General features: G+C 39.8%; 1 protein-coding gene across 12 annotated transcripts in view; it reads right to left on the minus strand.

Annotated features, from left to right (window-relative positions):
* Positions 1-25070, minus strand: part of ENOX1 (ecto-NOX disulfide-thiol exchanger 1) — a 353570-nt gene that overhangs the window by 83256 nt on the left and 245244 nt on the right. For 11 of the 12 annotated variants that reach the window (XM_058829121.1, XM_058829113.1, XM_058829117.1 and 8 more), the window contains 3 exons: positions 16001-16174; positions 14103-14309; positions 7171-7404 (listed from right to left, as the gene is read on the minus strand). In XM_058829121.1, coding sequence (XP_058685104.1) covers positions 7171-7404; positions 14103-14309; positions 16001-16174 — 615 coding nt within the window. The remainder of the gene's footprint in view (positions 1-7170; positions 7405-14102; positions 14310-16000; positions 16175-25070) is intronic. The other variant, XM_058829123.1, reaches the window with a different exon arrangement.

Consider the following 25070-nt stretch of genomic DNA (forward strand, 5'->3'; position numbering starts at 1 on the left):
ATGAAAAAAGGGAATAATTGTTGACAAATATTTTGCATTTTTCTGCTTGCAATTTGACCACCTTTAAGCAAACCCAACTAGAATAAACATTTAATTGAAAAAGCTGTGACAACAACTTACAAAATGGTGTCCTGGGATAAGGTATTGGAAACAGAGGTTTTACTTTCAGCCTATGGAGTTTCCCTGGTGTAACACAGGGCAGAATTCAGCTCAGAGTCCCCTCAAATGTGACTATTTATCTCTCAGTGTTAAGCACCTCTATAAGGTGCTTTAATAACTTAGGTGATGGTGTCTATGGTCTAAGCCATTAGAAAGGATAAAGATTATTCCATCACTCTGAAGCCAGGCATTCAAACACTTATTTCTATAATTTGTACATTTATAGATACTTTGCAAGTATAGCTAACTTGATATTTCTGTGTTTCAAGAGTGACATTGCATGCAGGAGCTCTAGCTAGGACAAGATCAAACACTGGCCTACAGATTTAGCCTTGTTATTATCTTTTCAACCCTTGTCTTTCTCAGATGTTTGAAAAGTATCTGAGATATTTCACACAACACTTGCAGCCTCTCTAAATCACAGCAGACCTTCTACATTGTCCTATGGTCTGTGGTGTTACCCAGTCACCATACACTATCTCTTGTCCCTAATCTTGCTCCCCTTATGCAACCCCACAGGCTTATTAGGACATGCTGAAAAGACAGAGCTGTTGGTCTTTACTCCAATGAGTACACCTAGAAAGCTCCTGTGCTGCTTGCCTATGTTTTGGGATGCATTAACGATCTCATTGTTCTCTGGCCCCTCTGTCAGATGGGAAGGTATACCTTTATGCCAAGTTCTGCCCTGACCAGCAGAAACCCAATTGACACACACCCCTTCAAGGTGTTCTTGTGAGCACTGAGCATGACTGTGCTGCAGGGCAGGCAGAGAAAGGACAAGAGCGGTGGGATATGTCCCTCCTATTTTGCCTCTGATCAACAGCCTGTCCTCTGTCAGCTGCAGCAGTGCCATGGGAAGATGTGCTCCTTGCCTCATCCCTATGCTCAGCACTACTCTTTTGCTCATGGTTACACTGCTCTCAGTCTGCTTGGAACTGCTCAGCTGCTTAGACTCCAGTTCCAGTTTGTCAAACTGGGCCCGGTTCAGTTATAGCAGGAAGGTGGCACCGTTCAGTTCAGGATGTAAATTTCCTCATTATGTAAAACTGCAGCCAGAGCAGGATGCATGGCCAAAGTTACTTTTAATCTGACTTCTGACTTGATAATTTATTAAACTATAACTAAGATTTCTAAACTGCAAAGACTGAATTCAACAGCAAAAAAATAAACCTTAGGAGGTGACTGCTGTGGGTGAATCAGGTCAGAGAAAAGGTTCTCTAACCTCTCTCATCAGCAGGCTCAGCCCAGCTCCCCTGTGCATTGGGAACAATTTGCTTCCCAGCACACACCACTTCTGGTGCCAAAATGACAACCTATTTTTCTCTTGGCTTAAGAGCTTCTTCTGTACAGAGTGCCTGCCAGTGACCTAGAAACACAACTCTTCAGTCTACTACCATCACCTTCTTTTTTTCCTGCTCAAATCCCTTATATAATTGTACCATGCATCACACACATCAGTCTAGTACTTTTGGGATTAATAACATTTTTAACCCAGTGGCATTGCATAACAAGTGAGAATCAAGAAATAAAAATTCTTACTGCCAAAGGGTTCTTTTAAAGAATGATTAATATCCACCTTACTATTTTTTAAATAGCCTTAACTTCATGCTATAACCAAGAAACTTTTCCAGTTATGTAACAAATGTCTAGCTGACACTAGATTTGATAAAAATACGCGTGTATGTTCACTAAAAGATATTTTAAAAAGTAGTTTCTCCCCCCTAAATAATCAAACTCTTTTTTTTCTTTCAAATTAAATCACACAAGATTCTTCCCGGGGTTGGTGTTTCATGTCAGGCACAGAAATCCATTATCTTCTCCTGCTGATGCCATTATTTCCAATGAAAAGTAATTATGAGGGTATTGAGTTTCCTCCTTATTTCTCAAAATCACACCACAACCTTTCAGATCAGTGAGCTGCCATTTCCCAGCTCTTAGTAATTAACTTGAGTAATTTTGCAGTGTGGTACATTTAATCCAGTGGGCTTGTATTAAAACCTCAAAATCTGAGTTGATACAATACAGCTGAGGAGAGGGAGGATGAATTTAGTATTGCACTGAGTGTCCCTCCTGTAGGCTTTGGGAGGGAGGTGCCCAGGGAATTGGGTTACCAGGCTGCTGATAGCTGAACCCACCTTATGCGCTTCTGCCAGCAGACAAAAGTGCCCTCTCACTGTGCCTGCTCACAGCCCCTGTGCGAGGCTCTCGGAGCCAGATGTATTGTGCCACAGCAGATGTCAGCAGCATATGGAAGAAGGAAGGAGAAAATGATAATCTAAAACCAGGAAGGGTGCGTGAACAGATTTGATGCTAAAGTGAAATATGTCTGTTTTAGGGCTCTGTCCTGATATACCACTAATAAAAAAAAAATGTCCGGAGTTTCAGCATTTAAACCTGACATTCACTGGTTTTGTTCACAGGATCTCGCTTTGCCTCCCCTTCTGATGCAGCTCTGCACTGAATTCAATCCTTTCTGGGTGAGACTTGGCTCCCTGCATAACTGCACTGTTTCTGCAGTGCTCCACCAGTCTGGCTCCCAAGAGCAGGGTGATCATGAAAGCAGTGTATTTTCCTTCTTAGAGAAACATCCTATCTCCCAAGCAATTAAATGTTGTTTATATTTCAAACGATGCGCAGGAGTTGAGATTGTCAGGCTTGATGTTACCTGAGTCTTGTGCAAGGCACATCCCTGGTTAGTTCATTCTACTGTAACTGCCATCTATTTATTTAAATTTCCAATCTGTGCTCTCTTCAGGGGATAATACAGTGCCTGGCAAAGAAGCAGCTTCTCAATTTTTAAATTATATTTCTTAAAATGAAAAACCATATGAATAACTTCCCTGTGCTCATAAAGAAACATTCTATTAAAAAGGGAGGTAAATTCCAGGGTATTGTATATAACTCTTAGATATTTATGTCTCCTTTGCTCAAAATATTTAAAAAACTAGATATTCAGATATAAAGAGATGCCTTTGTTAGGTGATAGAACTATTTAGCTACCCACAAAAAGTAAGACAGATGTAGCATTTTAAGGTATCTTACTTGCAAGAAGTGATTTCTGAAGATGATACCATTAGGTACAGATACGCTTGAATTAAGAAAACCATAATGTTCGAAATTCTGCTTTGAAACGCAAATGTCATAAGAACGGATTAAAATGTTTTGTTCCAATGCACCTGACAGAGTAGCATTCCACTTAAAAGGTTCAGCTTATCTCCAGTTGTGTCATGTTCTGGGCACCACATGACTTAACTGTTTATAACGCACCCAGGAAAACAGATGTCAGAGCATGCAAATTTGAAACTAAATATCTACCGACACATTTCACTGTGCAGTAATAACACATCTGATTTAACACTGGGGAATTAAAATCTCAAACACACACACACACACACAAATGCTGCAATGAACCAGAAGAAGCAAAAGTCACTTCTTTCTAGTGTAATAGCTGCAGACACGATATACTGCTGGTTTTGTCAAAACAAGAAATTAGGGTCTATTTTCAAAGACTGTTTACGGAGGTAAATAACATTTACACTTCATTGTAAATGACCTTGGGTTCCCAGAGTTCAGATCTGTGAATTTATTGAGGTATTTCCTCTAAGAAACACAGGTAAGGAGGAGCTCATGCTCTTCATGTTACTCATCTTGTTGGAATACTGGCGCTCATTTCATTCTGATAACTGAGGCTCAGGCAAATGACATGAATGGTACAGGAAGAAAATGTCCATACTGACAACAAGAAGAGAGTTAAGAAGGACTTCATTTGAAGGAGTACTGAAGATCTTAATAAGTAATAAAAAAAGGAAAAAGGAAAAAGGGAAACAGAGACACACATAAACCAACACTGTTTGCCACATGCCGAATTGGAAAGTGGTGAAAAATTGCACTGGTCCATAGTTTTATGGGTTGCTTTAATTTTTGCAAAAATCAAGTGTTCAAACCAAATTCTTTGCAGATATGAAGGGATTTAGGATAGTCCACAGAAAATGGAGAGTATGTCCTAACTCCTCATGTGTATGAGGCCTTCCGTTCCCAGCCTCAGCCATCAGGAACTGAAGAACTAGTTCCTTTGTTCTGTGAAGCTCCACACCAGTAGAGATTATACCTGGCTGAAAATTTACAATGAACTTCTGTTTCCAACTGGCACAGAAGTTCCTCTGTACTCTCTCACCCACAGTCACTGCTGTAACAGGTGACTTCAGGACACCAGAGGAATAGGAATATGCTGACAAGCTGTGGGGCAAGAGCTTCCAGCCAAGTCTGTTACACAAAAACAACGATTTCTTAGTCTTATGCTGCAGTCTGCAGAAGGTGAAAAAAAATTTATTGTCACCTCTGTTACAGACTCAGTAAATATTTAGACCACATTAGGGGAGTGGCTGATAAGCCTACTTCATCTCTGCTTACCATAAGATTTCCTTGCTGTCAGGAATTTCCAAGGTTATTTTGACAACAAAAGTTGCTTGGATTCAGACCAAATTATCTACATCTGTTGTTGCAAAGCAGTATCTTGGGTTGAGATATGCTTAGCTATTTTGGCTTGCTTTTTAGCTAGTGTTGCTCTGTGAACTTCTGGAGGCACTGCAGGAGCTGAAGCCTGCATGTCGGGCACCTGCAGCTCTGTCTCATGAGCTGGCAACAGAGCTCAGGGATCTTTTGAAGTGGGCACCACAGCAAGGTCAGGAGTTTCCTTAGGAAAACCACCGCGGAGCATCTGCTGAGGAACCAGTCTTTCAAACTAAATCCTGCCAAGTACAGATATACTGTGATCCTTCTTTATTTTAGGATGAATTGTCCAGGCTTTTGCAGCAGTGCAAATGTGGTGATAATACAGAGACCTGAGATTTTAACTCCAAGTTTTACACATCTGTGAGTGTATATGTGTATGTCTATGTGTGTATGTATGTAGTGCTAAACCCACCACATTATGTATATTCTGCTACTTTCACTCAAGTCCACATTTAAATTGTGAATGTATGATGATGGCTGGACTCAATCTTAGAGGTCTTTTCCAACCTTAATGAGTGTATGATTCTGTTACATGAACTGCCCTTTGCCAGAGTTGAAGAATTTTCTTTATTGCTTTACCTCTTTTTTAGGATGACACAAAGAGCTCATGTGGTGATTCCATGTTGCCCAAGGGAGCCCATAAAGCTCAACACCACTATTTTACAGATACTGGCTGTGGTGACATAGGGAAGGTAAACTACTGAAGCCCACCATTGCTTTACTACCTAGAACAGGGAACAACTCATGTCTACTGAGAAGAGAGGGGTCTTCTCTGCATTCTCCACCCTTAACTATCTGTACAGATCCAGGGCTGGTGTCTTTAATCTGACAATAAGGCAACTGTTAATTAGAAGAACTTTTAAAATTTCAATACATTTTTTTTTAAATTACATACACTGCTGAAAATTTATTTCTGGAGAAACAGTTATGCACATAGTGTTGGTCCATACTGTGCTAAAAAAATTTTATATTAAGCTTGAGCATATATGTCAAACTCTGGTTAAATTTCCCTTAGGAGAACCAAAGCAAGATAAATGCTTGGAGTAGATTTTAATTAAGTATGGAAACTTCCCATAATGAAAAGAAAATCTTTCTAAATATAGTCATCTTAGACATCTTGCAAAAACCCACATTCAGTTGCCCCAAGCAATGACCAGCCATATGGAAGAAATTGTCCAGACTTCTTGCATTTTCTGGTTTAGTTCAGGAAACCTGTAGGCCTTACTACATAAAGAAAAACCTCCCTACAAAAGATTAACTCCTAAAATATTCAACTAAAACCAGATGGATCTAAAACTGGACTGGAAGATAATTATGAATTAAAATTTCTTATATTAGAGCCTCTTTTCTCCTGGTCTATCAACCCATCTGGGTTGTTTTAAAAGTTAGATAGATTAATGAATTATTTTATGGAGAAGTGTACTTGGTGGGGATGACAGTCAGCCAAACTAGTAACTGACTGAGTTACCAGAGTACTCAGAGAGTACTCATGCAACCAATGCAGTACTCAGAGAGACAGCAGGGTGCATCTCTGCTCCACGCTCCAAGGATGAAACACTTTGCACTGTCCTTCTTCAGCTCCCCAAACACATTTCATAGTTAGAACAGAGGGCAGTGTGATGACAGCTAGATAGTCTTAGCCTAATCTAGATAATTCTGAAATAGTGGCAAGAATCACAGCTTCTTGTGACCTGGCACACAGTTATGCAGCGTGCTTGGCCATCATGGGGGAAAGAATGCCAAACACAACTGCTAAACACTTGATGAAAATAAATACAACTCTAAGCGGTGTGAAGAGTTGTTTGCTAGAAATTTCTTTTAAATTTTGTTACCATGAATAATTTTATTTCTTCGCTTCTTAATGTTTATGTTAGCTATTAAAATAAAATGGATCCTCGAAGTACACCCTTGGAAAATATTAACTCAGTAAATGTACCTAGGAAAAAAACCACAAGGAAGCAAACACATACCAAAACACGACACTATCCTGGACAAGTAGTTCTAACCCTAACGAGGGAGTGAAAGAATGAATGGTGTGTGTCAGAGATAAGTTGTGTCAGCTCATGAGGGCAATTTGAATGCCAGGGACAGTCAAATGCATGCGATGGAGTAACCCACATGTTGAGGACTAAAGTAATTTTAAGAATAAGGCCTTTCATATGAAGAAGGATTCTTGCAACAGGTTGTCTTACTGTGAGAATATTTCCAAGATATATGATGGCAGCAACTTAACAGAAAAAAAACCCATCTGTAGCATTCTGATGACTGTGTTTTAACTGTTAAAGCACAGGTAGATAGATAGATGTCACACATTTCCAGCAGGTGGGTGAGTATCATTACCATTGGCATAGAAATGGCAAAGAAAGCCATTTCAGTGGGGGAAAGCTAACAGGGCAAGTAATGAAACACATCAGAAAGAAACTGGCTTCACTGCCCTGGCCTCTGCATGGCTCCTGCTTTTAAGGAATAATAAACTGAGAAGTGGCAAATGCTGCTTACCTTTCAATTTTTCAGCCAGCAAAGCAGCTTCGTGTTCAGAATAATGCATTATTGCCGGAGGTGAAGGAGGGCGCAGTCTGTCTTCTTCCATTTTGCGTCTGTGGCGTTCTTCTCTGGCCAGCATTCTTTGTTTGCATTCCCATTCATAAAAGTCATCTCTTGCCTGAGCAAAATCAACATGAAGGCGACCTGAATCCTTTTTGTCTGTGCTAGATCCTAATCTCATGCGGTAACCTGAAATCAACAAGTAGAACTAACTGTTGCAGGATTTATTTGCTTAAATTTCTCTTCATTTTTTTCCCCTCTTTTCAAGTGCAGCCAGGTAAAAATCTACATTAACAGATTCCCACATATCTATGCAATATCTATCAATCACCATGTTTTCACAAGAAGATAAATATCCACCCACTCATTTTTCTTTACAATTTCCTGCATCACCTATCACCGTTGTAGATGAACTAAAAAGTCAACCCTAAGGTATAGAACCTACATTTCTGTTTAGAAGTCTCTCAAAATACATAATTTTTCCACTTGATGGTCCCAACTTTTAAAAGCACAAAAGTCAGATAAACAATTACTTAAAATGGATCTGTCTTAGTTTGAGTGGGGAGTCCTTCTTCCTCTGATCCTGTTGAGATTGTGTTCAATCTAATGTTTTTCTCCACTCTGCCAAAGGAATTGGAAGTATGGGGAAAGGCTGAATTTTCTAAAACACACGACTACAGGTGAACATGAAAATTGTGCTACATAAATTCCTGTGCAACAAAGAGTTCCATAACTACAGTGGTGCTAGATCTCAGATTTTGAGACTTTACAATTGCAACCATTATTTTCAAATTCCCCAGTGAAAATAATCTAGCAGCAAATATAAATCACCTACAAATTAATTGAGTTCATAATTCCTTAAAGTAATTTCTAAAGTAGGGACAGATTTATTAGGCATTTGCAAGACTCCTTTCAGAACAAATAATGAAACCTCTTGTACCTTATCTTTAGGGATATTCTGCATATTTGTAATTTGGTCAATGTATCATATTCTAAAGTTAGCACACAGCAAAGGCTTTAAGTTAAGGGCTAAACAGCAGTACAAAGGGGCCCTGCTCTGAAATAAAACCCTTGACTAGTGTCAGAGGCCAAAAAAAGCATGCCAAAGGTATTAGAGGAGGTTTTTGTGGACATATTTGGGCACCTGTCTTTTTTCCAAGTTTTATTTCTAAGGCACAAATATATACACAGAGCAGTTCATCTAACTTTTAAAATGCCAACTCAGAGAAAGTGTGAGAAAGTTCTACATAGAAAGCTCCAAACAGAGCATTCAAATGTGGGCAAAATTAATCAGTCTACACAGGATAGCTCTAATTTTTCCATGCCAACACACAACAGCCCAGCAGAGATTTGTCAAATGACGGGATGCTGCAGAGATGAACTCTGTGCTGAGCTGGCACACAGGAAGCTCTTCAGAAATGCACACTACTGTAATCACTGCATAATAACTCCAGGAAGAGAAAACTTCTATTCAAAATGTCAGGAAAAATGGTGTTTGCTGTTTCTCATCTGCAATCCAAGAGAACCTACCTTCCAGTCTTGTGGTTTGCCTGTGGTTTTAAGAGCTTTAGCACCTCACCACCACAGTTAAAATTCCATTTTGAGCTCCCTCCAGGAATAGCAGTAGACTAAGCACATCCTTGCAGAAATGCGTACCTAGGCATACTCTGTTTTACTGCTGGAAAAACATCCTGCTGTATGAATACAAGGGATTGTCTGTACTGCAGCACATATGAGACAATAGCTTCAAAGACATTAAATATCTATATATGTAGTGATCCTTCAAATAAAAAATAATCTGGGTGCCTTTTGATTTGACATTTTCCTTTCAAACATCTTGTGGAGTTTAGTTAAGGAGTCTGCAGGTGAGGGAATTATATTACTTTCATTGACCAGCAAGGAGCCCAAACCCAGATGAAAAACTCGAGCTGAATGTTTCAGAGGTCCTTCAAAACCAGAAGATATAAAAAACTTCACTACCAAGGCATGGTTTTGGTAGGTCCCTACCAATGGTAGGTTCCTATCAAATCTGGTCTCCAAGATTCAGGAGCTTGGGGTGAAGTAAAACTGAATATTGTAGGAGTGGCAAAGGAGGGGACTGTTTATTATTTTAAATTCCTCTTGGCTTTGCTTTCTCTAGCTTAGAGAAGTAAACACCACTCTTTCCCCCAAAAAGCTTTTTGTGGCCATAGATGTAGCTCTAGTCCCAAGGTGTTGAAGGGAAGAGTTACTTATACACCCCATTCAGTGTGACATAATAGAAGAAGAGCGTGAGTGACCTTTCAGAATTGGGCTCTGAACTAATGAGAATGTAATTATATGGTTTTATCCACAGAGGTGTAGGCACAAAGGAGTCAGCCAAAAGGGGTCAGTGGTGCAGCTACCCTGATAACTGTGACAAATGTTAGCCCCCTGCTCCCCGCCAGTTTGGCGTGCCAGCTGCATTCCTCACACAGTGTTTGCTCTGTGCCAGAACAGCATTATCAGCAATGTAAAGGACACTGCCAAGGTGCCAGGTCCCGTGAACCTAAAATTAGATCTCCCAGCTGGGCTGCACTTTCCAGGAAGACTCAATTTCTCTTCCTCTCCCCCCACCATCTTTCGCCTCCATTGGCAGGAGTACAATAGTTATGGGCAGAGACAGAAATATGGCACTGCAGAAGGCAAAACTCTTGTGGACTTCAAGGCCCCTCACATAAGCTGAATAAAGAACTAATGAAAAGGACTGTACATCTATAGGTTTTGTGTACACTGGCAAAGCTGAGTTGTAATAAAGTGGCCCTCATTTTTGAAGTAAATGGGAAAAAAAAATGGAACAGTGAACATTGCAGTAGCACTGGACAGGGTTTCCCTTTAGGAAAATTAAATTAACAGATTTTGGAAATTTACCATGAATCACACTGAAAAAATGTGACTGCTTGTTTAACTCCAAAGACTGAAGATCGTCAGCAAGCCAGGTGATTTCCACCAGCACAGAAACCTAGAACAACCGAGCTAAAAAGGGACCTTGGATATATCACTTAGTCCAGAGCAGGGTTAGTTTAAAAGTCAAATCAGAATGCTCATGGTTTGGCATCTTTCCTTTAACAAAAACAACAAATGCCTTTAGGATGGTTTCTTGCACCCTCATATATTAGGCTTTGCTGACACTACAGGCAGGACCAGCAGCCTGGCCAGTGAAGAACAGACTCCTTGATGTGTTGATAACCAGAAAGACTCTGCATGCACAACTGGCAGGTTCTATTTTGTACATGAGATCCTCAGGCACCCATCTGTGATGGAAATTTTGAGCCCCAAGGCAGCTGGGAGGGCCGGTTTCTTTCCAATACCGTGTCTCCCTATTGATGTTTGAGGATGTTTGAATGTATGAGAGAAACACCTGGCACTGCCTCCCCTTCATGCATGGGCAATGAATTTTTTCTCCATCTCTTTGCTCAGGGCTGCAGTTAGCATTAACTTTGTGCCTGGCTTGTCATTTTTAATTTCAGGTTTGCACAAAATGGAAGAGGAAAAGACTTTGGGAACTTGCCAAGATCCTCACTTTAAAGGAGCAGAAACAGGAAAAGTTAATGAAGGTGCTAAATAAAAATCAAACAGTATTTTCATATCACAGGTCTAGTGCAAACTCCATGGCTTGACTTACCTTTGAGTGTTGCTATACTGGGAACCAGCCAATAGCTGAGGGCTAACTGAGGATCTAGATCAGAGTGTTAACGGTGATCAGAGAGAACTTAAAATAAAACAAGTAAACAGTACTGAAAGGAAACCCACAGGGGGAAAATATCAGCACAGGAAAAATGCATACACAGGCTTTTGTAGTATAAACAGGTCTGTGTCCACACACCTGTTTTCCCATACATTTAAGTCTGGGGCCATCAATATTTGCAGGAGTTACTGAATTATCATCCAAGAGACTAAAGTACATACAGTTTTGAGAAAGAGCTTTCTCATGGGCTGGTATATGATTTTAGAAAGTCTTTTCCTTGGATGATCAAAATACATCTTTAAGGGTTAAATGAAACCTAGCCCTCCTCAAGTTGACAATTTTATCATAGTCTTCTACCCATCTTCCAGTCTCCCTTTTCATACACATTTACTTGGGAGTACAAAGGAAAAAAAAAACAACCCAGTGATTAAACTGCTTGATGGATTTTGTAATCACTTGCTCTATTCTGATGATAAGCATGGGATAAATGCAAAACTTGATGAGATTAGATGGGCTAGACAGATAAAACTGATTAGGTAGACAAAATTATCATTATACCAGAAATATCAAAGGCATGACTTTCCCCTAATATAACACACATACTGTATTTGTACATCTCTTTTGTCTCTTTCAGGGAAAATAAAATGCCTTAAAAATATGCTTTGTTCCCACTATTTCAGAATATATTATGTTTGAGAATGGAATAAATACTGGTAAACCACCCATCCAATATTTCAGTACAAGGAAAACATGCCCCTGCCTAGTGCCAGACCTCCCTGGTAGTGGTGGGGGCAGTCAGTGCTTCATGTTTCATCTGCAGAGTTCAGCAGCCTTGGTAAAAAGAAGTGGAACTTGGCTACAGAGTACTCCTGCATTTCTTTCTTATCCCTGTCAGTTCCACTGGTTCTTTCCCTTGTCTGGATGGAGACAATAGATACAACACTTTGGAAGAATGAAAAGGTGTGGAGGAAAAAACGGATGGGAAGGGAGGCTGCGGAACAGACATAAGAGGAAGCACAGACAGCAGAGTGACTGTGACAGAAGGAAACAGAAGAAGGAATGATGCATTGGGAACTTGGAATCAAATTTGCAGAAAATTCAGAATGTGGAAGAATGAGGAAAGTGATCTTTCACCTCTGTTTCTACTCGTGTCCCATCTTCTGAATGAGCACTCCAGTGCATTATGAATGAAGACACAGGGCAGCACAGAGAATTTCTTACCTCGATGGTCCTTCAGGATTTAAGGCAAATTAAATTAAAACAAAACTTGACTTGGAGTGAAGCAAAGGATGTAGCCAGCTGCTGAGAAGCAGGAAACTGAGCTAGGGAAGCACTGCTTCTGGCCCAGGGTGGCAGTGTGTACATTTTTGTGCTTTGTTTTCCTCTTTGTCACTGTTTTGTTTATCATAATATGGTAATACCAGTTCCTACTGAATCTGGTGTGGCCCTCTTCTATTCTGTTACTAGGGCCCCCTAGACAGAAGCTGGAAGCTGGTAAATGTGCTACTGCTTGTGATGCCTCTAATCTGCTGCAATGATATACAGCATTTTAGATATAACATGAATAAACAAATAAATAAGAAGGATGGAAATCAGGAAAGATTGGGGGTGGGGGTGAAGAAATTACGTGAAAATTAAAAAAAAATAAAAAATAAAAAAAATCCAGAGTGGAATAAAGATCTGGAATAAAACTGAAAATATAGCAATGTTTCAAAGAAATCTTTACCCCAACAGACCCCCAAAATGAGTGATTTTTTTGTAGCTCTTCAAATAGGTATTTAAAGCAAGCAGCCAAGCTAGAAAAAAAACAACTCATACAACCTAAAAATCCTAAGGAAAACCTTTGTGAAACAAAGGACCTAGGCTTTTCCTGATGATGCATTTCAAAAGTTGAGAGGCTTTCTTTTCTCTCTCTCTCTCTCTCTTTCTTTCTTTCCTTCCTTCTTTCTCTCTCTGTCTCTCTTTCTCTCTTTCTTTCTATGTAGTTGATGGTGGTTTTAAAGGAAGCTTGTTGCTAGCAGTATGAGCTTCCTATGGACACCTACACGATGCTGAGATTCTGTCCTTATTGCTGAAGAGAAAATGGTCAGGGTGGGAGCTCAAACAAGAATCCTGGGTCATTAACACCCTCCCAGGCTCAAAAGGATGGTCCCAGTGGGTGCTTTGAGGTCACCCTACACAGAGTGCGTGTATGTAAGCCAGTCTATGTCCCCTTGTCCCAGCCAAGGAGCAGTCCCTGGATCTTGTTTACTCAAGAATACATTGCATATGGGTTGAAAGTGTTGCATTACAATTGTGAGGCAAAACAGTGCTTTTGAGCCTCTCCAGGACCCAGAAAGATGGATGAACCAGACTGTGGAGTGGAGACAAACACAGGCAGGGCATGTGATCCAACTCAGTAAGATGAAAAAGGGCTTGCTTAGCAAGTCAATCCTCAAATGAAGGAAATTAACCTCAAGAAGACACTGACAATCACAGAAGCCTAAAATGTGAAAGCAGATTTGTTTTTCATCTTTTGTCTTAATATTTTCTCCCCTGTGAATTAGAGGCTGGGGGGTGGTTGGGTGTTTGTTTGCTTGGTTTCTGTTTTGTTTTGGAGTTTTTTTCCTGTTCCTTTGTTGGAAAATAAAGAGATTCTGAAATGTTACACCCTGTAGTTTCTGTAGCACTCGTTGTCATGGGAGGCAACAGACGTAGCCTACAGATGGGGCTCAGAATCCAACCCATGCAATAGCTGAATACATGCATGCATAAAGACAGACTTTATTCAGGCTGCACCACAAATCTATAAAAATATGCCAGGGAAATTGCCAGCCTATCAGAAAAATTGGCACTGGAAAACAGCAAAGTTCCTGGCCTGGTGCCCTTCCACTTCCACAACCTGTGAGCAAAACTATATAAACCTGTGTAAATTGAAAATAGGATTGTTCTGTAGTGAATTTCAGGATCTGCTGCATTGTTGTGGGGTGGCAGGAAATGGCTCCCGGGTAAGTAACATACAACACCATTCATGACTCTTGGCAGACAGAGAGAAATAACAGAATTGCCCCTTGCCACTCCATGCTATAGCCACTGAGTTCAAGAAAGACTTGCTGAGAGAAAAGCTAAGAAAATAAGCAAGCATTAGCATCACAAAATACAAATGAGAAGCAAGGAAAATCCATTTAAGAATGTGAAGTACCAGAAAGGTATATGGCTTTATCAACCATGAACTCCTCTGCAAAACGAATGTGACAAAAATTCTTCTTGCTTTTCCGAATTGCTGTTATATCTCCACACTGCTCAAAGACTTCCTGAATAATTTCCTCCGTTGCGTTTTCTGGTAATCCTCCAACAAACACTGTTTTACACCCAGGAGGTCTCTCTCTTGTTGAAGGTGGTGGAAGATCTAAGTCAAAACAGAAATCACACTGGAATACAAAATTTGTCTTTTGATCCATTGGCTCTATTCACCCCTTTAATCAGTTCTGGGCAGCAAGTTACTTGACATAGTATAGAGACAGAAGAGAGGGACAAGCAAAATAATTGAATATTGCAGAGATTATCCAAAATTGATTACTTGAATCTAAACCCTTTCAAGCTTTAGGTGGTACTTCAAACATTAATTCCTGCCACTGCAGGTTGTTCTCCATGACAGACAGTGAAGTCTAAAAGGGTCTTTCTTTTCCCTGTACAGCCACACAAAAACCAGAAAAATATTCTGTTTCAAAGCAGAGGAGCTTCTGCAACTGATTTGACCCTGAGCACAGATCTCAGGCTCTAGTGCAGTGCATTCAAAGCCTGAAGTGCACCATCTCTGGCTCATACCCATCACTCGCCACACGCACCAAGTGTGTGGGCTGTGAGCAAGCCCATGCTGTGTACACCCTGTGCACTTGGGCTGGACACCTTTCCCTGGTATTAGCATAATTTCATTTCTGTCTGAGAGTACAGGAGCATAGCAAACAGAAAAACAAAGTGGGAAACACAACAAAGTGACAGCATGATGAAAACACTCTGCTGGTTATCTGTTTTGTCTTGTTGCCAGATAATGGAGCAGATGCCTGCACAGGGGAAGGATAACCTCACTGTTTACAAGTGTTCATGAGGTGGAGTAGCTAGAAATGCTACTTCCATGTATATATAGAGAGAATGTACACAAACTTACATGGAAAAAACTAATAAATTTTTGAAAGCCATATAAAAAATAGGAGCTATCATAACACTTCACCTTATTTATACACAGTGAAAGCAATTCTATAAGAAGGAATCTGACTAATATGACTTTTTGGGCCCCTTAAGACAGTAAAGGAGGTTACAACCTTGAAGTGTACATATACATATATACACAGTCACATACATAACCAGTTTGATTAAACTGTGATCAGGGCACACTGCAAATCCAGAGCACCTGAATATTTGCTAAACATTCTCATTTCAGAGCGACAGTGAAAGTCACTGGTATGATGGCTCTGAAACTCATGGGGCCAATACACAAAATCAAGGTTTGTGCCGGGTATCTCAGTGGGAAGAGTCTTCCATGAAGGAACTCTTCAGAAGGAACACGAGGGAACCTGGTCCCTGCTTTCAAAAAGAAGAAGGAACTCATCTACCATGTTGAACCTCCTGAAAAATGGCAGGAGAAAAGCTGTAGCCCCCTTTCCCTCCATCTCCCTGCAGAAGGGACTATAGTGAGGCAGTTTGGGGTGCAAGATACTGTGTTCAGGGACACAGCCCGAATTGGTCCCATCTAACTACACGCACCTGAAGCACAGAGATGACCATATACGCTTTATGTTTTGTGACATCCTGATCTACAGGAAAGACAGATATCAACTATATCAGCTATAAGCAGTGTAGATCATGAGGATGTTACTTTCCTTTAAGTGTTTTTATTTTTGTACAAGCTGCATTGTTTTTTTGTGTGACCTTACAGAGATGAATAAGAATGCTCTTATACCATACCATGCTTTACACACAAAATAGACCTTAGAAGGAAAGACCACACATGCCTGTAATTAAAAAGCATAACTGCTACTAGATAAAAAAATTCATGCAATGTATTTAGGAAAGTAATACTCTTTCTTCGGTTCCACTTACTTGGGTTTGGAGGGAAGAGCGTGCAGCTTTTGCAGTGAATAATTTCTTTGACTACAGGCACATCTGTTGGTGGTGGTGGTGGCACTAACCCCATGCCTGGTATCATTGGGTTAATTGGAGTGATTCCAGTCATCATGCTAAGGCTTGGATCAAAGCCTGGTACACAGATTGAATCTGTAAGCATAGAACATAAAACCCCGGCTTATAAATCTTGAAATACCTGTTAAAATTTTCTTGTACAGACAGTTTCACTTCAAATTTGTTTTCCTTGCTTGTTTCCACAAGCATCACTGTGAGAATTAGGAGAAGAGAAAAAAAGAAAAAATGGAAAAAAAGAAAAGGCTGAGAAATAGGGAGAAGAGAGGGAGAAGGAGAGATAAATGGAAAGGAGGAGGGGGTTGAGGAGGAGGGAGCTACATTCTCAGTGAAAAAAATAAACTACGCATAAAGAAGGGAATGTTACATAATCTAAAATATTAACATGACTGAGTAAAACATAGCACATTAATGTGTAAAACCATGCACCATGAATATCTGTTATTATCTGGAATGCAATTTTCTGTTCATAACGCTACTGTGGTGTTTACATTGCTTTCCGCCCAAAGCGTACAAAGAATATAATTTAACGTTGATATGTCCTCTCCATCTAATTGTCAGACAGATTTATCACAATATAGCCTTCTCACATAAATGACCTTGATTTACAAACAATACAGAGAAAGATCCATTTCTGTCTGCTTTATAGAAGTCTAGTTAGCCAAGACTTCTAACCAATTTACCCTGGAATATAAATTTTCAGCTGCAAAGAATGGGGTCTTTTTGAACCTTGGAAATAATTCCTTCTTGTCCTGTTATTTAATCGGATTAGTAGATCCTCCTCGACACATGTACTATTAACATATACCACTACAGCCTCATAAAGTAAAATGAATATTTGGCATGCATTGCTCTTTCTCCTTTCTGATCTCTTTGCCAAGACTTCCATACGTGTTACTTAAAGCTGAAAGATTTACTGGGGAGCACCAGTGCTTTAACACCAAGAATTGTAATAAGCAGATGTTTCAGAGGAAACGAGAGCCAACTTCTGAAATTCGCTTTCGTTAAAAACAAGGCTTTGGGTTTCTTGAGGCATAATGAATAAAATATTTTGAGAGACCGATCTCTTTGTTGGCATAACACTGCTGCTATTTGGCATCATCAATTATTTAAAAGAAGACAGTTACTTTGGTGTTCTACAGATTTTCTGCTGAGTTTTCTGGCTAGCAACTGGAAAGTATTTAATGATACGTGTAAACATGGGGTTTGGTAGCTCAGGAGCTTGTTTATTTTGAAGAAGCAAAGAGGGAAGAGGGAGAAAACTCCTTCTCAAGTACTTTATGCATAGATAGATAGATAGATAGATAGATAGATAGATACATGAGATTTGAGCTAATTTTAAAAAGGCAGCATGATTAATGAAATGTGAACAGAGAGACACCAGTTTCTTCATCTCAAATCTGCTGCTGAGAAGCTATGTGGCCCTGGGTCAGCCCTCTGACCTTCCTGTATCTTCATTTCTGTGTCTACAAAACAGGCACAGCAATATTCACTTACTGGCAAGTATTAGCTCACATTTTTATAGCACTTTGCAGGTGTAAAGCACTCTGTGGGGGCTGAAAATTAGCATTATTATTCCTGTGAAACATCCCTAATCGTCTTCTCCGGGAAGGACAACTGAGGACTGAGAACTACTCTTAAGAGAGCTCCTATCTGTCTCAACCGTACGCTCCCTGTTCTTCGCGCACTGACTGTGAGCCTTTACCCCCTTCAGGCAGTCCTGTACAACAAGCGTAGCAAGTGCACAGTAAGCAAGGATTTGCTTCAGGCTTAGTGAAGACTAGTATTAATGAAAAGTCATGATATTACATTACTTTTTTTTTAATAAGTGGGTTTATGAAAAAGGATTTGCTCTGGGTGTGATGCTTTTTTTTCAGTATCAATGTGTATGCATTGCTTTTCAGATTTAGCTTTGAAACTTGGAGCCTGTCGTTTATTCTGCAAGATGCAGTGGTGGCCATATATTAAATATTCATGGTGAATGCTGGGAGATAAAGTTACAGGTGAAAGGGCAACATATAATTCAAATAAATCCTTAGGCTATGCTAATAATCTTAATCTCATTTTTACAAGTCGGGCTTCTGACAGTCACAGAAGATCATCCTGTGCAGCACTCCCTGGCTGTGGGTGGAGCTCCATCTTTGCTACTCACTGCTAAAACATCCCATAGAGCTCAGTGGAATGCAAAGCGGGTCACCACACTAGCACCCAACACACTGTGCCATAGCAGTCCTCTCCTGGGATCAGGAGATGCCAAATGAGGCATTTTTCCCGTCCCTCTGGACAAGTGCAGGGAGCGCTACAGTCCCACCCAGATATGAAATTTCATATTGAATCCAATATCCACAGTAGACCTGCAGCATTCTGAAGCATGGGTCCAAGATGATGGCAGAAGGCCAAGTTCTCCCTGTCCCATAAGTACCTTTCAGGCCCCATGTCACAGCCAAGGAAAGAGATTGTCATCTGGCAAATGCTACCACAAGGTGTATTTAGGTTTTGCTGCTCTGTCCTTAAGACAACCACTAGATACATTTCAGCTCCTCTCCAGGGCTAGTCACATGAAATAACAGCAAACTCGGCCCAAACCACGGGCACATGCTCTCACCCAGAGCAAAGACAGCAGGTTTCAGTAAGGTGCAGTTTTCTGAATTTTCTTTTGGCAGTGGTGCAGACACATAGAAAAACAAATCTAAAGGAGATGGCCACAGGGAAACTCATGCCCACAAATGCTGTGAATCTGGGCATGGGGAGGGAGAGCTTTTAGGCTGCATGCTAATCAGAACAGGTTTTGAATTAAGCAGAATAAAATTATTTGCCACTAATTCCTGGCACATCCAAGGAAATGTGACTTTGCAAGTAACTTTGCCTGCATGTCATTAAATAAGTACACAGCTTTGTCATCAGTTTCTTTTACAACTAGAATCAATCTAAAAGAGCATGAGCAAAGTGCTGGGGTCCAGTCCAACACTCATGGAATGTCCTTCTAGGAGTGCTGGGACTCCATGCCTTTAGAAGGAGACTGTGCTGAGGCGTACTGAAGGAGGACTCAGTCAATAATCCTTGAAATCAAATTCCACATCTTACAGGCACTAATCCAAGCCCTGCTAAGGTCAATAGCAAGACTGCTCAAGGAATGAACAGATTTTAACCCTGACCAGGTTTACTTTCTCTGTCCTCTTGAATCAATTGCTTCATTTTCCCAATGTGTTAAATTGACAATGAAATGCTTTCATACACAGCATGAGCACTGAGAGGATGCACAGGTACCAACTGCTGAACGTCCTGGAAATGAAAATCATTCTCTGAAACTAAAAACTATTACTATGCATTGCAGTGATGGAAAATCCAGATGAATTGCTAAAGAGTGAAGCTCTTGTTTAGACCCCAAACTGGTGGTGCTTGCATCTCCAGAGAAGCTGATGCATGCCAACTGGATATGACTGACAAACCATGACAAGAGACTATAGATGGGGTGTCCAAAGGAAATACTGGTCTGGACTCTGGGGTGCAGAGAAAAAAGACCGATAAGATCTCTGTAAAAGAAAGTCAATAAATTTGCCACATCTGTGATAGGATCTAGAAGAATCTCAAGTTTAACTATATTAATGCTATTGAGTGGTGCAATAATAGAAATTGGATATATAGCTCTTGTCTTGAAACAAGGGACGATCATCCATCAGCACCACCACTGCAGTCTGCTCCAGGTCCTGGCAAAATGCCTATCTGGAGCAGGGCCAGGACACCAAACTTAGCACTGGAGGCAGCTCCTGTTGAACTAACTGCTAAGATTGTTGGTCTTCAGCATGAAAGGAAATGATAAGAGTTATGCAAGGTTTTTCAAAATATAGGAATAAATCCTGCCCACATGTGAATTTTTAACAGATCCCCTTAAAGACATGATTATTGAGATATTGTAGATAGTAATATGTTACACGAAACAAAAAGATATATTACTTTTATAAGCAACACATCTGAAGAGTTAAAAAAGCAATATTTTATGCTTTCAGTGATCATGGCATTCTTTTTAAAGGGATCTCTATATATTTATGCAGCTAGGTAAGAGTTTATAAATTATGAAAAACAATCCATAAGAAGAGACAAAATTTTCATTTAAAAATGTTAATTAAGAATTACTAAATGAAATCATTAAAATGGAAAGTAATCAGAGATGATAAAGAACTTTGAGAAAGGAAAAACACATGTTGATCAAGTTAGAGTCCTTGTAGATACTGTACAAAAGGCCTGAACGATCACACCTTTGTGTACAAAAATAATGGTTTTTAACAGTATTTTTGAAGTCCGAGTTCTGCTTAAATTTGGCATGACAAGTTAATTCCTGTTTCATCTGATAAGAAATTGGAATGGTGGAGAACAATGAAAACCTCTGGAAAGCTAATATTTGGAACTGGCAGTCAGATAGGCAATAAGAAAAACCTTGAACATGTGGAGTAGTTTTTAAAGCTTTTTCTCTCAAGTGGAATAAAAGAACAAAACATTTCACAGGAAGCCTCTGAGTCTGAAAAACACAGAAGAAAAATAAAATCCCTTTGATGAAAACTACAATCTAACACAGTAAGCAGTGTAAAACAATTGTTTTTATTAGGGTCCATTTTGGAAGGGTAGGAACAACTTTGTCTTCCATGAAATTGGCCACACAATCCTGTAGAACCATCTTCATTTCCTTCTTTGGCAATGGTTGCTGACTGAATCACCTTACATTTTTGCCAAGTTATTGCTCTGCCCAGGTAACAGGGATGTTTACTCCTGCCAGCTGTGCTTTTGTGTATTGCACTCCATCACCAATACTAAGTTAACACCACATTTCCACCAGCCCTTGCCACAAGGTATTTATCTGATCAAAATCACTTTTTAAGTGTATAATCCCCTCTACAATTAATAGTATTAGCTCTTGTGTGCGTGTTTTTATTTTTTTATGCCTGCAGCTGGCAATTGTTTCTGTGGAGTTTTATGACAGCTGCCAAGCTGTATTTCTGTTGGATGCATAAGAACTTCCACAAAGCAGGGGTTTGTTTTTGAGCCCCTGCTCACATACGGGGAAGGTTTCCACCATGGACATCATCAGCCATGTGGCTCAGACCTGCTGGTCAAACACACAGAGAAATGGTGAGCAGTGAAAACAATCATCTGAACACAAAACAAAACAAAACAAAACTAACATTGAAAAGGTTCCCATGGCCTGGGAGTGATAATTTTTCACCTAAAAATAGTCTGTTTTCTGCTAGGGAATGCCAACATGAACTGGAAGGACTAGGACAGTCCTGGCAGCAGCTTGTGGTAAATGTATAAGAAGCTCTTTAAACTTTGTGTGTGTTTGTGTGTGTGTGCACATGTGAAGGTGTATATTTGGAGGAGCAAAAAGGAGTGAGTTAAGAAGGGCCAGGAGATCAGCCTCTTGACCTCTGGCTTTCTCAGCTGGCCAGGGGATTCCTATTAACACCATTCAGCAATAAGCTACATTCTGTGAAACAGAGCCTGGTATGTAGTAAATACAAGTCTCTAAGGGAGTTTTGACAAAACAGAGGGTGAGGGGGAATCCAGATGAATGTTTCTCATTAATAATCAATGAAGTTATAATTTATGTGAGCTCTATAGTGTCTGCCAGACCCACTTCATAAACAAAGCTCTTGTAGCATCATCAAAACACTTGCCACTTGAAAATTACATCTACAAGACACATATCACTGACAAAGCTTTAGGGCTGTATTATTGTACTTGCTTTTTTGAAGAAAGCACTGTGTCTGCACAGAGGAATACAACAGAAAATCCCAAAACTTTAGATGCAGTTCTTCAGAGATATCTATGCTACAGCTGAAAACACTAAAAGCAAATCTGTTCTCCTCTTGATCCCTGCCCACAAAATCACTTGACAAACACTATATTTAGAGCAATATACATGACAAAGACTAAATTAAAGAAATACACCTTCTCTTTTTACAAGCAAATCATGGGGTGAATCCTGGTTCATCTTTTATTGCCGCAGAGCTTGGCACAACAGGACCTCAATCGTGTTTAGAGCTTCTAATGCAATGCAAATAATAGGAGAGAATAACAAATAATAATAATACAACAAAGTGTTACGACAATGGATGCCACTCTCCTGCAAAGATGCAATTTCAACACTGTTGTGTAAAGAAATCTACAATGTTAATGTTATTTCTAATGCTGTTTCTGCTTATGGATAGCCACCAGTGCCTTTTTTACCTCAGAGGGGCTTCAGGCACTCCCTGCCCGTGGTGGATCTATTTAGTTTCCTCTTAGAACACGTCTGCAAAATAGTACCTGACAGACAAGCCTGAGAGTGATCTAGAAAACTCAGGACTTAATGTTGAGGGAATCTGATGATGGCTTGTCAGTTTTTAATGCCTGACAGCTGCATGTGTAAGAAGCTAAGCCAACAAAAAAGTGACTAATCTTAATCTTCATCCACAATCAGCTGCTCTTCCATGTGGAAAACCCTGTTGCCATTGCAGCAGAAACTTGTGGGGATGAAAATTGAAGTGGTAGAAAACAGAAAAATAAAAAAGAAAGAAAAATGTGAAGGGAAAAATCAAAATTAATTCAGGGAAAGAGATGAAGGAGAGGGAAAGAGGACAATATTGTCTAGACTGTCTGTGTCCATGCCTTATCCACAGGCTCTTTTATCTGTACCAGGATTTTGAAGGATTCATGACTTTATAGCACATCACAACATTCAGAGTACTGACCTTCCCAAAGTGTCTGCTGTTAAAGAACCTTTCCACAGAATAGGAACAATGGGCTTCTTCCACCTTTTCGCCAATAAATCACTTCCTTGCATGGGCTCAGTCACAAGTTCATTGTGAAGAAAATAACAAAAATGCAAATTGTGCACAGTGCCACCTGGTTCCCAGTTAATGGCTCCTGAGCTGGTTTGCAAAAATATGGGGCTGGCCAATACGCAAGATGCAACGTAATACATTGCCTATATGCTGTAAAATCTGCACAGCTGTTATTTCCTGACTTTCAAAAGTCTTTGTTCACTCACTATTTGCTGCCTGGGGCAATCCTCCCCTGTTCTGAGATTTTTTTTCTTACATTTCTTCAATTTTGAGCTCATCGCAGTGGGCTATTTAGTAAGGTTAGCCTTAGCCAAACTAAGTAGCCTCTGAAAACTGTTCAGTCTGCCAAATGAACCTCTTCCTAAAATAAAACTTTGCCATGTTCCTTGAAAACAAGATCACCTTTCATTTCAAAGCCCTAGACGATGAGAAAATAAATAAATAAAACATGATTACACAGTCTAGGAAATGTTAATGGATTTTTTTTCTTGCTTGATATCTAGGAAAGTGCTATATTCCAGAAATTTGAGAGGCATTTGTGCAGGCACAAAAAGAAAAAAAAAGTTTATTAGAAGATATGAGCTCCTAAGATGTAAATGAATACCGAAAAGAAATTGGAGAAATAGGAAAAATTTCAGTTCCCAGGCTATGCTAATACTGAAATATAACCCCTATAATAAATGAAACATAAAAAGCTTTCAGTGTGTAAAAGATGGTAAAATACCGTCTCTTGGTTATTAATGTGACCTCAGAGAAAATGGGTGAAAAAAAAAGAAATTCAGACATTCCATTGGACATTTTCCAAATGAAAGCAAAAGGGACTCATTTTTCTCATGAACCATGAAAGAAATTCTGGCTATTAAGCTGGAGTTACTGTGTAGATTCTTGAATCTGTGGAATGCATACAAACACTCTCCTTGCCTTTCCAGGGTCACAGGAGTAACAACAGCCTTGCCAAAACTGGAAAGAAGCTGTACAACCCAGAAAGGTGCTGCACAGTCAAGTTCTCAGAGAAACACAACAAAAATTGTGCTCTGACAGACTGAAGAGTCCTTCCAGCCCTCTAGCCCAGACACCTGCCCCTATACAGCAAGTCCCTAATTTTGTTTAGCACCAGAACAGAAAAATGCTGAAGTATAATTCATTCTTCTACATAATATTTTCCCAATCTCCAACACTCACTCTGCTGCTCAGGGGCTTCCAAAAGCAGAGCAAGTTTTGTGCCTCCTCCAGATTTATTTTTGGACAAAAATACCAATGAGCTTTATTGCATGGGATGTATTTCTTTGGGTGCCATTACAAGAGATGACAGAAAGTTGTCCTGTGAAATCAGCTGGAAAATCTTGACTGACAATATTTCAAACTTTTAACCAAGTTGTTCTACGTGCATGCTTCTCTTTTAAAAGCCTGAGCAAACAGCCAAAAGAGAGACTTCAGCTATAATTTTAAATAATTATTCCTGGTACTATTTTCCTAGTCTCTTTTATGTTAAATCACTTAAATAACAGTGTCGAAACTCTTAAATCTACAGTATCTTTAACCCACTGAGTACTAGGAGAAGATAAAGATTTGCTGTTTGTATATGGATGTAGTAAGAAATCTTGATATTTTGTATTATCCTCCACTAGAACTGTTTGACCTCCATACAGTTTATGGCAGTAACTTGTAGGACAATATTTGAATGTTCTGTGCATGAGCAGAATACATGTTGGATTTGAATTTGATTAACTAACTGTTGAGTAAGTAATAGAGTGGTACTTGGTGAATTAATAAACTGTTTATTGGTTAAGAATTAACCAAGAATCCTATCTTGAGAATACTGTGCTACATAAAACATGATCTGAAAAGAATCTGGAGTTGAGAGCAGCAAGTAATGCTCCTGAGTGTCTGTAGACCGAGCTATCTTAATTAAACTCCAATGCACTTGGCTAGATTTCTGCTATAAAAGCCATCTAGCACCTCAGCAACCTGAAAACACTCCTACGTGCTTAGGTCTCACTGCAAACACAGAGTGTTGGTGACTACAGCTCTTCAGGAACTTGAGCAACCATTTAGCTTTACATAAGCAGATACCTTACTTTACATTCTTTTAGCTCACATAAGCAGGTACTGTAGCTAAGGGCAGGCTCAGGCCATGGGCAGCTCCATGCAGACCA

Source organism: Poecile atricapillus, chromosome 1, assembly GCF_030490865.1.
Source record: "Poecile atricapillus isolate bPoeAtr1 chromosome 1, bPoeAtr1.hap1, whole genome shotgun sequence".
Lineage (NCBI taxonomy): Eukaryota > Metazoa > Chordata > Aves > Passeriformes > Paridae > Poecile > Poecile atricapillus.